Consider the following 12,761-nt stretch of genomic DNA (forward strand, 5'->3'; position numbering starts at 1 on the left):
AGAAAAATTAAAGCCAAGTAAGTTCTGATTCCACAGTGAATGCTAAGCCCCCAATGATGATAGCCTTTGTGAAATATGTCTGTGAAATTTAAAATCCTAACTCTACTTTTGTGTAACTTTTGTTCCTCCTCTCTTGACTACAAGATAGCTGAGTTTACTTTAAGTGCAGTTTTGTGTCTCTCAAACATTTTGGGGTCTCTTTTTGGAGCTGGAGATGACACCAATTCCTCAAGTATTTCTGATAGATGGCCAAGGGAAGAAACCGTCAATAACAAGGCAACGCTAACTAGACACACAATATGGAAACCAATATAAGGTACAGCTAGGCTTGTTATCTTGCTTCCAGAACACTTCCCTTTTGTGTTTCCACTCATACTCCTTATAGGATCAGAGTGGACTACAGAAATACTGTTGCTAGTAGGGGGCCTTTTAAAATTTTTTTTCTGACATCACTATGTTAAAAATAGCTATTCAACATAACAATCTTAATTTTAATGCAACAGATTAGTTTTCAATAATTTAAGTGAGCATATCCTATCACCCTCACCACTGATGATATATACTTATCTGTAGGTTGCTATAGCAACATTTGTTGCTATACTTTTACACACACACACACACACACACACACTAGCTATAGGGCCCTTCTTAATGGAGTATTCTAATTTTACACCTCCTTAATTGTCACTGGGCCTTTTTACATAGAGAGTTAAGATGCCATCTGTAGAGCATATTCGACTATTTCTGCAAAAACTGAAAAAGCCACAGGGCTTGCATTGGGTCATCATATGTCTAAAGTCAGGCCCTATGTCCAAACAGAAGCACCTAACCTTAAGGACAAATGTCAGTGCCACCCAGGCTCAAACTGGAGTGGAAAAATTTCCCAGTACCAAAACTGCTAATGTCAGACACAAAGAATTTTTCTTATTTAGATGAGTGTTCATATTATTGGATTCTATTTTTTTTGTAAAACATAGATTTCCCCCATAGAAATTCAATAAATAAAGGACTTAACCACTGAATCAAGGAAGCAGAACTCCAGTTTTTAACCTTCTAGTTGGGGCTCGGCCCTACCAATGTTAAATTGTACTGCAATTGGTCTTCCAGGGACATGGGGTGAAATGACCCCATGGCAGGTCCAGGGCAGACTGTCTTGCTGGTCATTGGTGGCCTCTTTGTGTCATTGAATGAGGCTGGAGCTATAGCTGAATCCATAGCTGCTGGACCGTGACAATGGTGGCTGAGCCTCTTCACTCTGTTCTGGAGCATAGCTGGGAAATGTCTGTGCCCTGGACATCTTTGATGAACCAAACCCATGACCTGAAGAAGAGGAAAGAAAAGCTGTACTAAGAAAAACATTCAGAAGAAACAAAAGGACATCTTAGCAAAGAGAGCAAATAGTTCTAACAAAAGACATCAAACCCTCAAAAGCAAACTTGTAAGGAAGTGGACAAGTATCTAGACTTTGGTATCATGACTCTTCTTTTATCCAATATGGGTAACTGAACCCAGGGTCAACCACATTATAGTCAAATACCTCCTCCTTTTACTTTTTACTTTGAGACCGAGTCTTAGCAAGCTATCAAGGCAGATGCTGAACGTCTGATCCTCCTCTCTCAGCTTCCCAGTTAGCTTTGATTACAGTCCAAGCACCACATCAGGCCTGATTTCTTAATCTTTGATGATGTAAAAACATATTCAGACATCATGACTTTCCCCAAGTGAATCTTTCCTAGGATTCTGGACAACTATACAGCTAGGCTAGTTTTAGGACTTTCAACTTTCCTGTCTTCAATCATTGAAATAAAGGCAGAAAATCCTTTCCCTGGAAAGCTATTTCTGATGGAAAGCCTAATAATTTCTTTCTTTTTCATTACATTCACTTTCTGCAACTCAAAGGTAATGAAATGCCTTCTTAAGAGCACCTGTGAACAGACAAACTGAATTTTACTCTAGTTAGTAACAGCCAATTACCAAAGAACAATAGGTTAGGGATTCTGGTTTCCCCAGCAACTTTGTGAGTTCCCCCGTAATTGATTGCATATGTTGGTTCACAAAGGTGATATGCTTCAATGGTCACTAAAATGCTTTAAGAATTGAAGATTATATAAAATATATCCCAAGAAAACTCTTCCCATGATACCTTGTGATACAAAATTGTCTAAAAAAAAAGCACAGTGATTGCTTAAAATTTGCTAGGGTGTTTAAAATGTGTATTAAAGTATACATTAAGGGTTTAGAAAGATTTTCCAGTAATTGTCTCACCTCTTTTTATAACCAGTGACTATTCTTTCTGCTTGAGGATAGTTTGTACCTGATGGAAAGGCTCAGAGAGACAGAAGAAAAATAGATACTAAGCACGTCTCCTTCAGCGTTTATATTGCACTCAAGGGATGAAATAAATTTAATTTGATTTGTGTTTTAGCTGATCTCTTGAGTGTATAATCCAGAGAACACTATCTGCAAACACAGAAACATGGGACTTCCACTGCCATACCCATCAGTGTCTCTGTCCTTTGCAATGTCATAGGCTCAAAGCCAGTTTCATTGCCACATGCTTGATGCCTCCAAAAATATCCTTGCAGTGTGGAAAGCTTGAGATCCAGGGAGAAAACCCACAGGAATTGTGTAATTAAAGGCTAATTAAAACTGGTAGAACTGCTTAAATGTTAAAAAAAAATGTGAGAGACAAATCTTGCTTTCTAGCAAGGAATTGTTTTAACTTTGTTGTTGGCCTGATTCTCTTGATGCCCAGGGATGGGGGAAGACTGTTGACTATTGCTGCAAATCTGGGAGGAGGAAGAGTGTGGGAAATCCTTCCTGTCCTTCTCAGGGGTAGCTCTTCTATCAGGTACATTTGAGCCTTTTGAATTCCTTTTGCTTCTGCAGTTCTTCCCTATGACTGAATCTATCGTGTGGTGTGATAAACAAAGTTAATATACATCAATAGCTACTACAATATTCTGAAAGTTAAATGTGGACACCTGAAAAGTCCTTTACTCTGATTTTCCTCAGTTAGTGTCTCTGTGCTTCAGAAGATGCATGTCTCCTGCTTTTGTGCATCTCTCTTTCTCTCTCTCTCTCACTTCCCGTTAACTACCTAGGCTTTTCCTACCGGTCTATATGCAGTCTCTTCATTAAATTATTTTTAAATTTCAGCCAAATGTTTTGGCTCTTTCATGAGGACTCTGATGATATAAAAAGGAAACATGAAAATGAAGCAGAGAAACAGGAAAAGGAGGGAGAAGTCTGAGAGTTAGAGGGGTCAATAAAGGCAATGCTAAGGCAATGTTAGAGAGGTTTTGGAAAGGGTAAGAAGTTAAAGGAGTGCATAGAAATCAAGGCTGGAACTTAAATATAGTAAACGCAATATACAGCAAACCAGTAGCCAACATCAAACTAAATGGAGAGAAACTTGAAGCAATCCCACTAAGATAAGGGACTAGACAAGGCTGCCTACTCTCACCCTACCTATTCAATATAGTACTGGAAGTCCTAGCCAGAGCAATTAGACAACAAAAAGAAGTCAAAGGGATACAAATAGGAAAGGAAGAAGTCAAAATATCACTATTTGCAGATGATATGATAGTATACTTAAGTGACCCCAAAACTTCCACCAGAGAACTCCTAAACCTGATAAACAGCTTCAGCAAAGTGGCTGGTTATAAAATCAACTCAAACAAATCAGTAGCCTTCCTCTACATGAAAGATAAACAGATTGAAAAAGAAACTAGGGAAATGATACCCTTCACAATAGTCACAAATAATATAAAATACCTTGGTGTGAATCTAGCTAAGCAAATGAAAACATCTGTATCACAAGAACTTCAAGTTTCTAAAGAAAGAAATTGAAGAAGATTTCAGAAGATGGAAAGATCTCCCATGCTCCTGAATTGGCAGGATAGATATAGTAAAAAGGGCCATCTTGCCAAAAGCAATCTACAGATTCAATGCAATCCCCACCAAAATTCCAAATCAATTCTTTATAGAGCTAGGAAGAGCAATTTGCAAATTCATTTCGAATAACAAAAAACCCAGGATAACAAAAACTATTCTCAACAATAAAAGAACTTTTGGAGGAATCACCATCCCTGACCTCAAGCTATACTACTGAACAATAGTGATAAAAACTGCATGGTATTAGTACAGAGACAGGTAAGAAGATCAATGGAATAGAATTGAAGACCCAGAAATAAACCCACACTATGGTCACTTGATTTTTGACAAAAAAGCTAAAACTGCCCAGTGGAAAAAGGACAACATTTTCAACGAGGTCAGCATGTAGAAGAATGCAAATCGATCCATCCTTATCCCCATGTACAAAGCTCAAGTCTAAGTGGATAAAGGACCTTCACATAAAATCAGATACACTGAAACTAATAGAAGAGAAGGTGGGGAAGAGTCTCGAAAACCTAGGCACAGGGGAAAAGTTCCTGAACAGAACACCAATGGCTTATGCTCTAAGAGCAAGAATTGACAAATGGGACCTCATAAAATTGCAAAGCTTCTGTAAGGCAAAGGATACTGTCAATAGGACAAAAATGGCAATCAACAGATTGGGAAAAGATCTTTACCAATCCTATATCTGTTAGAGGGCTAATATCCAATATATACAAAGAATGCAAGAAATTAAAGTTCAGACAACCAAATGACCTGAACACCCACAGTCCAGTGTCAACCCCCTCTCCACATCCTGCCTTTCTGTGTTTATAACCCCTGTGTGAATGAAATATGATTTGAGAAAAAATACATTATTTAAAAAAAAAGGGGTACAGAGCTAAACAAAGAATTCTCAACTGAAGAAACTCGAATGGCCAAGAAGCACCTAAAGAAATGTTCAAAGTCCTTAGTCATCAGGGAAATGCAAATCAAAACAACCCTGAGATTCCACCTCACACCAGTCAGAATGGCCAAGATCAAAAACTCAGGTGATAGCATATGCTGGTGAGGATGTGGAGAAAGAGGAACACTCCTCCATTGTTGGTGGGATTGCAAGAGGTGAAATCACTCTGGAAATAAGTCTGGTGGTTCCTCAGAAAATTGGACATAGCATTACCTGAAGACCTAGATATACGCCTCCTGGGCATATACACAGAAGTTGCTCCAACATATAACAAGGACACATGCTCCTCTATGTTCATAGCAGTCTTATTTATAATAGCCAGAAGCTGGAAAGAACCCAGATGTCCTTCAACAGAGGAATAGATACAGAAAATGTGGTACATTTACACAATGGAGTATTAGTCAGCTATTAAAAACAATGAATTCATGAAATTCTTAGGCAAATGAATGTAACTAGAAAATATCATCCTGAGTGAGATAACCCAATCACAAAAGAACACACATGGTATTCACTCACTTATAATTCGATATTAATCCAGAAGCTTGAAATACCCAAGATTCTACTCACAGACCACATGAAGCTCATGAAGAAAAAAGACCAAGTGTGGGTGTTTTGGTCCTTCATAGAAGGAGTAACAAAATACTTATGGGAGCAAATATGGAGACAAAGTGAGGGACAGAAACTCAAGGAGGGGCTGTCTGGAGACCATTCCACCTGGGTATCCATCCCATGTGCAGTCACTAAAGGTAAACGCTGATGTAGATGTCAGGAAGTGCATGCTGACAGGAGCCTGATATAGCAGTCTCCTTAGAGGTCTGCAAGATTCAGACATATTCAGAGGTGAATGCTCACAGCTAACCATTGAACTGATTAAGGGTTCCCAATGGAAGGGTTAGAGTGAAGACTGAAGGAGCTAAACGGGTTTGTGACCCCATGAGGAGAGCAACAATGCCAACCAACTGGATCTCCCAGAATTTAAACCACCAGCCTGGAAGCACATAGGAAGGGACCCATGGCTCCAGCTGTATATGTAGGGGAGGAAGGCCTTGTGGGGCATGGGAGGGGAGATCCTTCGTCCCATGAAGGCTGGATGCTGAGTATGGGGGAATTTGAGGGTGGGGAGGTGGGAGTGGGGGAGTACATGGGGACACATCCTCATAGAGCAGGAGGAGAGGAGATGGGATGGGGGGTCCCGGGGCGGGGGGGGGGGGTGAGGTAAGGGGATAACATCTGAAATGTAAATAAAATATCCAATAAAAAAAGAAATTAAGAAAATGTTAAAAATCAGGATCTCAGAAGTGGAAACACCATGTATACATGCTGCTTCTGGTATTTTCTTTTTTGTAGTTAACTTTAGCGGATATTAATTTGCTATGAGATTTTTGGTTTACTTATCTGAAATCAGATGATAACAGAGACACTCAGCTTGTATTTTGGTTTTATTTAGCCGGTATTGTGTTTTTAAATGTTAAGGCAGTGAGCTAGCCTGTGCCAAATGTTGTCATCCAATAAAAGGATGTGATTCCATGGTAGTCTACATGGGTTTCACTGTCTCAGGGGGAAGACCACACTGTCTGTTGGCTGTGTGTGCATTAAACTCAACAACACATAGGAAGATATCTGAGACATCAGTGTGTCCTAAATGTTAGCTAAAGCAGTTAGTGAAGGCCTGTAAGGAGGTAGCATCTTGGCATGACATTGACGGTAAACTGATGTGGTGAAAACTATTGTGTGTGTGTATTTTCTATCTGTATCTTACTCTTGACTAATGAGAATCCATGATTCTTTTAACTAGGAATACTATGTTTATCAGTATATACCAGCTGGAAATATTAAGAATTTGACCTTGTGACTAGAGAGATGCTTTGTTAAGGTTGTGTCCTCTTCCAAGGGACCCTCTTCCAAGGGACCCCAGAGTTCATGCCAAGAAACTTAACAACTTTCTGTAACTTCAGTTTCAAAGGACCTGGTGAGATCCTTCACGTCTCCATGGGCAACTGCACTCATGTGTACCCCCACACTACACATATGTTTGTAATTAAAACTTACATATTCATCAAAAATATACTTTTGGCTTTATTTTATGCAACTGTTATTAAATATAAAAATATTAGAAGAGAGAGATGAGACAAATCTTTGATTCATATTATTTGGGCCTGAAAGTGAAGGCTTAAGTTGAAAATATTTTTTCTTATGAACATAGTATTTTTCTTTTAATTCTATAATATTGAGCATAAAAAGAAGATAATACAATGTTACAGGCAGTTTTAAATTTTCTTGTTATGAATTCTGGGAACAGAACTTGTGTCTCCTGGAAGATAATACAAAGAACATTTACCAACAGTCTACTCAAAAAGTCTCCAGGAAAGCGTATTAGAAACGAGGGCTTCATAGATCTGATCAACTGCCTTGATAAATATAGTCAAACAAGGACAGCAAACTACAGGCAGCAAGTGCATGGTTTGTTCTACTTTTGTTGAGTAGAACTAGGGGACAGGTGGGTGATAAAACCATACATATCACTTCAGCACCCCAAACCGCTCCCCCTTCACAGTGTGAACAGTGAATCTCACACTACATTTCACCACTAGAATGAGCTTCAGAAACAAATTGGACTTTGCTGTACTTTTGTGGTCTCATCATCCCATGTTGGGAGATCATATTCTCTGTAGGTATAAAGGAAATTAAACAAATCAACATATAAGGTTGTTAGCAAAAACTGTAGGTGTGTGCTTAATTTTTTTTCTGAGCAGCTGAGCTTACAAGCTTATCATTCCCTGCTCAGCACCTGTATTCCCTTACTATCTTAGTGTGCTGCCTCTCTCCATGATGTCTTGAATGTTATTCTTTTTCAAGGTCAACAGTATATATTTTTACCTCCTCTGTAAATCATTTCTGGTTTAATTGGAAATTAATTTATGACTTTCTTTTACTTCAACTATTCATTTACTTCAGACAGTTCATAAATTATGCTGTTTAATGCTAATCAGCAAAATAACATGCCTCAATCAGAACTGGATATGTGAAGGCTGTTTGATCAAGAAAACAATAAATGCAAAGAGAAAAATAATTAAGGCCCTTTCAGCATTCACTGGAACCATGCCCTTAGGCAGTGTTGATGAAAGAAAAAAAAACAACAAAAATAAGCTGTGAGGCTTAAATAAAAAACTCAATCGAATAGACTTGTTCATCCTACTGATAAGGAGTCTAGTGAAATGCTCAAATGCTTGGCAGGTTTTCTCCACTTGGCCATACAGACAGATATGGTGAATATATACCCAGAACATCTGCATAATGCTACAGAATAAAAACAGCAAATATGAAGTTTACAGAATCTTGATAAATATTATGTGCATACTGACATTATAATCATGGCAAGAGTAACCATGATTAGTAGTAGGCAAGGCACCTACCACTTTCATTTTATATATATATATATATATTTATCTCAAGGAGATATAGGTATATCTCCTTTACCTGGAGACTTGAGTAGAACACATTATACCTTATATATCTGGTCATTTTTATTGACATGGCTTCTACTCCCCCCCATTCTTCTTTCTTTCTTTCTTTCTTTCTTTTGGCAAACCTGATGACTTTCATGTTTATAAACTTGAATTTATAAAGTGCTTGTAAATTTAAAAAAACAAAAACAGCAAATATGTTAATAGCAATAAGTCTGTTTTTAAAAATCCTCTTAAATTTTTTATTTCCACTCTGGCTGTAGTCATGTCTGCTTCAATAGAAATGATATTTTGTTCATATGTTCCATATTTTCCTAAAGTGTTGATGACTATATTTAACCCAATGGGTTCAAAAACCCTCCAACATGGTAATTGTATGTGCATCTACTGAACCTAAGCTTGAGAGTTTCACTCTAGAAGAAAGATAATATGCTGGGTATAGAGTCATTTAGTGCATTTGTTTATTCTAACAAATTATTCAGGGAACTGAAGAACATCCCATAACAATAAAGACACAATGAATGTTTACATTAAAGGAAAACTTCACTGCTGGATCCCAAAATGCCCAAACTGTCAATGAACTGGAAAGAATGCAAATGTAGTAGAAAACAGCAATCAGACTGGAGTGCTGGAACAAGGATTCTTACATAGAGATGGCAGGAAGGAGAGGGTACAAGAAGACAGACATGATATTCTCTTTTCCCAATAATTAAGAAGTGTGTTATCAGCACTTATTGCTGAATTCCCTCAAACTGACTGGCATCTGGTTTTCTACTTTTACTAACTAATTTTATTTTTAAAATTCTTAGAAACCTTCTGAGTTTTTGTGGAGATTTGAGGGTGTAGCTTTATGACCTTGGGAAAACTTTGGGGTTTATCAAGGATCAGGTTCAGCACATTTGATTCATTGGGGGAAAATGACAATTTGTTTAATCTACATAAAGAATGGTTAAAAAGAAAATTATAAAAACCTCTGCTCATCCAGTACAAACTTCATGGCGATCCTGTGCCAATTATCAAACAAATGCTATCCTTAATAAAATCATCTTATCAACTTGAGAGGAAGAGATTATGTATCATGTGTCATCCTGACAGGGTTGGTGATGACAGGGTTGGATCAAGACTTCTGGTGAAATAATTATTTCCCAATATGTGTTTGGAGGTGCTTTGTAAGGTAGTCAGTAGATTAAATAAATAAGATCTCTCATCAATGTGGGCAGACCTCATCCTGCTCATCTGTATAAAGGAAAAGGAAAGATAAAGGTAACTTCTTTTTCTAAGCTGAGGTGCCCATCTTTTCTGGTTTTGGATACAGAATTCTTGATTCTCAGACTTTCAGACTTTTTATGAATTATGTTACTGGTTTCTCTGAGTATCTACCTTACGGATCCCAGGTTTAGGGATTTTCCTCTTTTAATCAAATAACCTAATTCCTAATAAATCTGTGCAGAGTGAAGTGGATCTCTGAGTCCAAGGTCAGCCTGGTCTACAGAGTGAGCTGTAGGATACCAAAGGCTACACAGTGAAATCCTGTCTCAGACAACCAAAACCAACCAATGAACCAACCGACCGACCAACCAACCAACCAACCAACCAACCAAAACCAACCAACCACATATAACACTCTTAGGGTTCTTAAGCCATAAAATTTTTATCTAAAGTATCAAAATGTTTCTCACTAATTTACACCCATTCCCCCAGGTTATTACTTCAATAAAGTTCAAGAGAACTTTATGAGAACTTACATATATCTCAATGGTGTTTAGAGTTTTTCCTTTTAAATGTTTGTGTGTGTGTGTGTGTGTGTGTGTGTGTGGGTGGGTGTGTTTGTGTGTGTATGTGTGTGTGTGTGTGAGTGTGTGTGTCCCAAGTGTGAGAGTGTTATGGAGGACAGAGTATGTCAGATCTCCTGAGGCTGGAGTTACATGTCCTTATGAGGCATTCAGCTTGTGCTAGGAAGACTTCAGGGCCCTTCTAAGAACAGCAAGTGCTCGTAACTGCTGAACCATTTCTGTAGCTCCATTGTTGATGTTTTGTTAATTTTCTTTTGTCACATAAAGTTCTTAAAGCTAGATTTAAAAAAAAAAGTCAGGTCTGTTTTTAAGTTTCCTAGGTTTTGGATAGGAGCCTGGTATAGCTGCCCCCTGAGAGGCCCTCCCAGAACTTGACTAATACAGATGCAGATGCTCGCAGCCAACCATTGGACTGAGCACTGAGTCCTCAATGGAAGAGTTACGGGAAGGACTGGAGGAGCTGAAGGGGTTTGCAAACCCATAGGAAAAACAACAATATCAACTAATCGGACCCCTCCAGAGCTCCCAGGGACTAAACCACCAACCAAAGAGTACACATGGAGGGATTCATGGCTCCACCTGCATATGTAGCAGAGGATTGCCTTATCTAGCATTAATGGAAGGGGAGGACCTTGATCCTGTGGAGGCTGGATGCCCCAGTGTAGGGGAATGCTAGGGCAGTGAGGAGGGAGTGGGTAGGTAGGTATGGGAGCAACCCTCATATTGGCAAAAAAGGGGGGGGGGCGGGATAGGGAGTTTGTGGAGGGGAAGCTGGGAAGGGGGACAACATTTGAAATGTAAATAAAATAACCAATAAAAAAATTTTCCTCTTTACAAGAGTATTAAAGTATTTTCTTTACCCTTTTTCCAGTATTTGAATAAATTTGTTTTCTCTTTGTATCTTGAACGGATGAGAAATTTACCTTGGTTAATGCTCTACATTAAATGTGTCTTACCGTGTAGTGTTCAGTGGCATGAGTTTGAAAGACTACTTGGTTTGAGTGTGCCCAATGTTTTCTAACTACCCAGTACTTCCAGTTTCTCAGAATTGTAATAGTGTTCATAATAGTTCCTTAAATAGAATATGTAGTAAGCTAACATGCTGTGCAGTCTAATAGCCAATTACCATAGAGCAGAGACAATAAGTATACTGCCTCTTTTCCTTTTTTTTAAACCCATTAAGTACAGTATGTGCAGCCCATATATGCTTGGCTGCGTGGTTTAACTTGAAGATGGTCAACCTATTAGGAGTTTCACTCCTTAAAAAGACTGATTCTCCTTCTCCCAGAAGCTACTAACTGCCCAAAGCTCCTTAGATACGGGAGGAACTTTGTGCCTGTCATCCCTCCCCATGTTAAAATTTTGTCTGGCCTGAGCCTGTACAGTTGTGCGTTCTCATGCAAGCCCTGCTGTATACAGAAACCACCATTTACTTTCTACTGCCTATTGCTCTTACAATCTTTCTGTTTCATTTTCCACAATAGTTTTTGGTTCTTGAGAAGAGAAAGTATGATATAGGTGTTTCATTAGGACTGAGTGTTCTTCAATTTCTTATTCTCTACATGTTACTAGTTATGGGTCTCTGTGTAAAGTACCATCTATGATAAAAAAGAAGTTTCTCTGATGAAGGATGAACTAATCAATTGGTAAAATGATAAGTTATTAGGAGTTGGTTTAATACTAAACTCATTTAGCTGAGTGGTAGTAATAGATTCTTCATTAGGGCGAAGACTCTGTCTGTTTAAAAGTTGTTGGTCCCAACAATGGTGCCAGATATGGGTTATGCTTTGTGGAGTGCACCATAAATTGAAGCAGAAAGTGGTTGATTACTAACATGATAGTCAAGGCACTATTCTACCAGTGGATATGTCTTACCAGACTGGTCACAGATACAGTTCATAGTGTTTTAAATAGTTTTGAGAATTACTCTCCCTTCTATCCTTCTCCTTTTTCTAAACTTCAGTTGTGGAAATATTTGAATACTGTATTTATTATGTTAGAGTCTACTTTCATATCCTATTTTTCTTGTCTGAATGTGCTGTGGGTTTTTAATTTGTTTAACTTTTACTTCCAAATACTTAAAAGAATTACAGTTAAATTGCACCACTCTAGTTAAAACTTGTAACAGTCTAATCTCCTTTCTTCCTTTTCATTGTCTTTAATGTGCAAACATTTCTATGTTTGCACATTAAAGAAATATAATAGTTATTAATATTATTAATGGTGGTGTTATCTTTGAAGTTATGGTATTGTCTCACAGGAGAATGTCTGAATATTCTTTACTCATATCTCTATTATAAAATATTTAAATGCATAATGTTTAAGTTTATGTAGTACTCAGTTCACAATTAGACTGGCAATTTAAAAGCATACAGATACTAACAAATCAATATAATGTAATTTTATTACTACTAAAGATGTTCTAATTTATTAAAATAGAATTACATTTTAATAGTCATTTCATAACATTTTTCATAACAAAAATAGTTTTACAAATTTTCTGGTTGATGTAACATCCGTTTATTCCTGTTGCTTGGAATTAATTTGTCTTGTATTCTAATTCTTATAATTACCTACCAGGATATTAATTTTCTACAACTGTGATCGCTTTATGAAAGCTAGCTTAACTCTTTACTATTAGCAGTCAAAGAATCCATTTGA

At 37.7% G+C, this 12,761-nt stretch overlaps 1 protein-coding gene across 1 annotated transcript in view; it reads right to left on the reverse strand.

Annotated features, from left to right (window-relative positions):
- Window positions 1–779: 779 nt before the first annotated feature.
- Dok6 (docking protein 6) overlaps window positions 780–12,761 on the reverse strand; it is a 411,556-nt gene continuing 399,574 nt past the window's right edge. Inside the window, exon 8 of the mRNA XM_028768962.1 lies at window positions 780–1,320. Within this exon, the coding sequence (XP_028624795.1) occupies window positions 1,181–1,320 (140 nt within the window). The 3' untranslated portion in view covers window positions 780–1,180. The remainder of the gene's footprint in view (window positions 1,321–12,761) is intronic.

This window comes from Grammomys surdaster, unplaced genomic scaffold, assembly GCF_004785775.1.
Source record: "Grammomys surdaster isolate TR1022 unplaced genomic scaffold, NIH_TR_1.0 189, whole genome shotgun sequence".
NCBI classification, from domain to species: Eukaryota; Metazoa; Chordata; class Mammalia; order Rodentia; family Muridae; genus Grammomys; species Grammomys surdaster.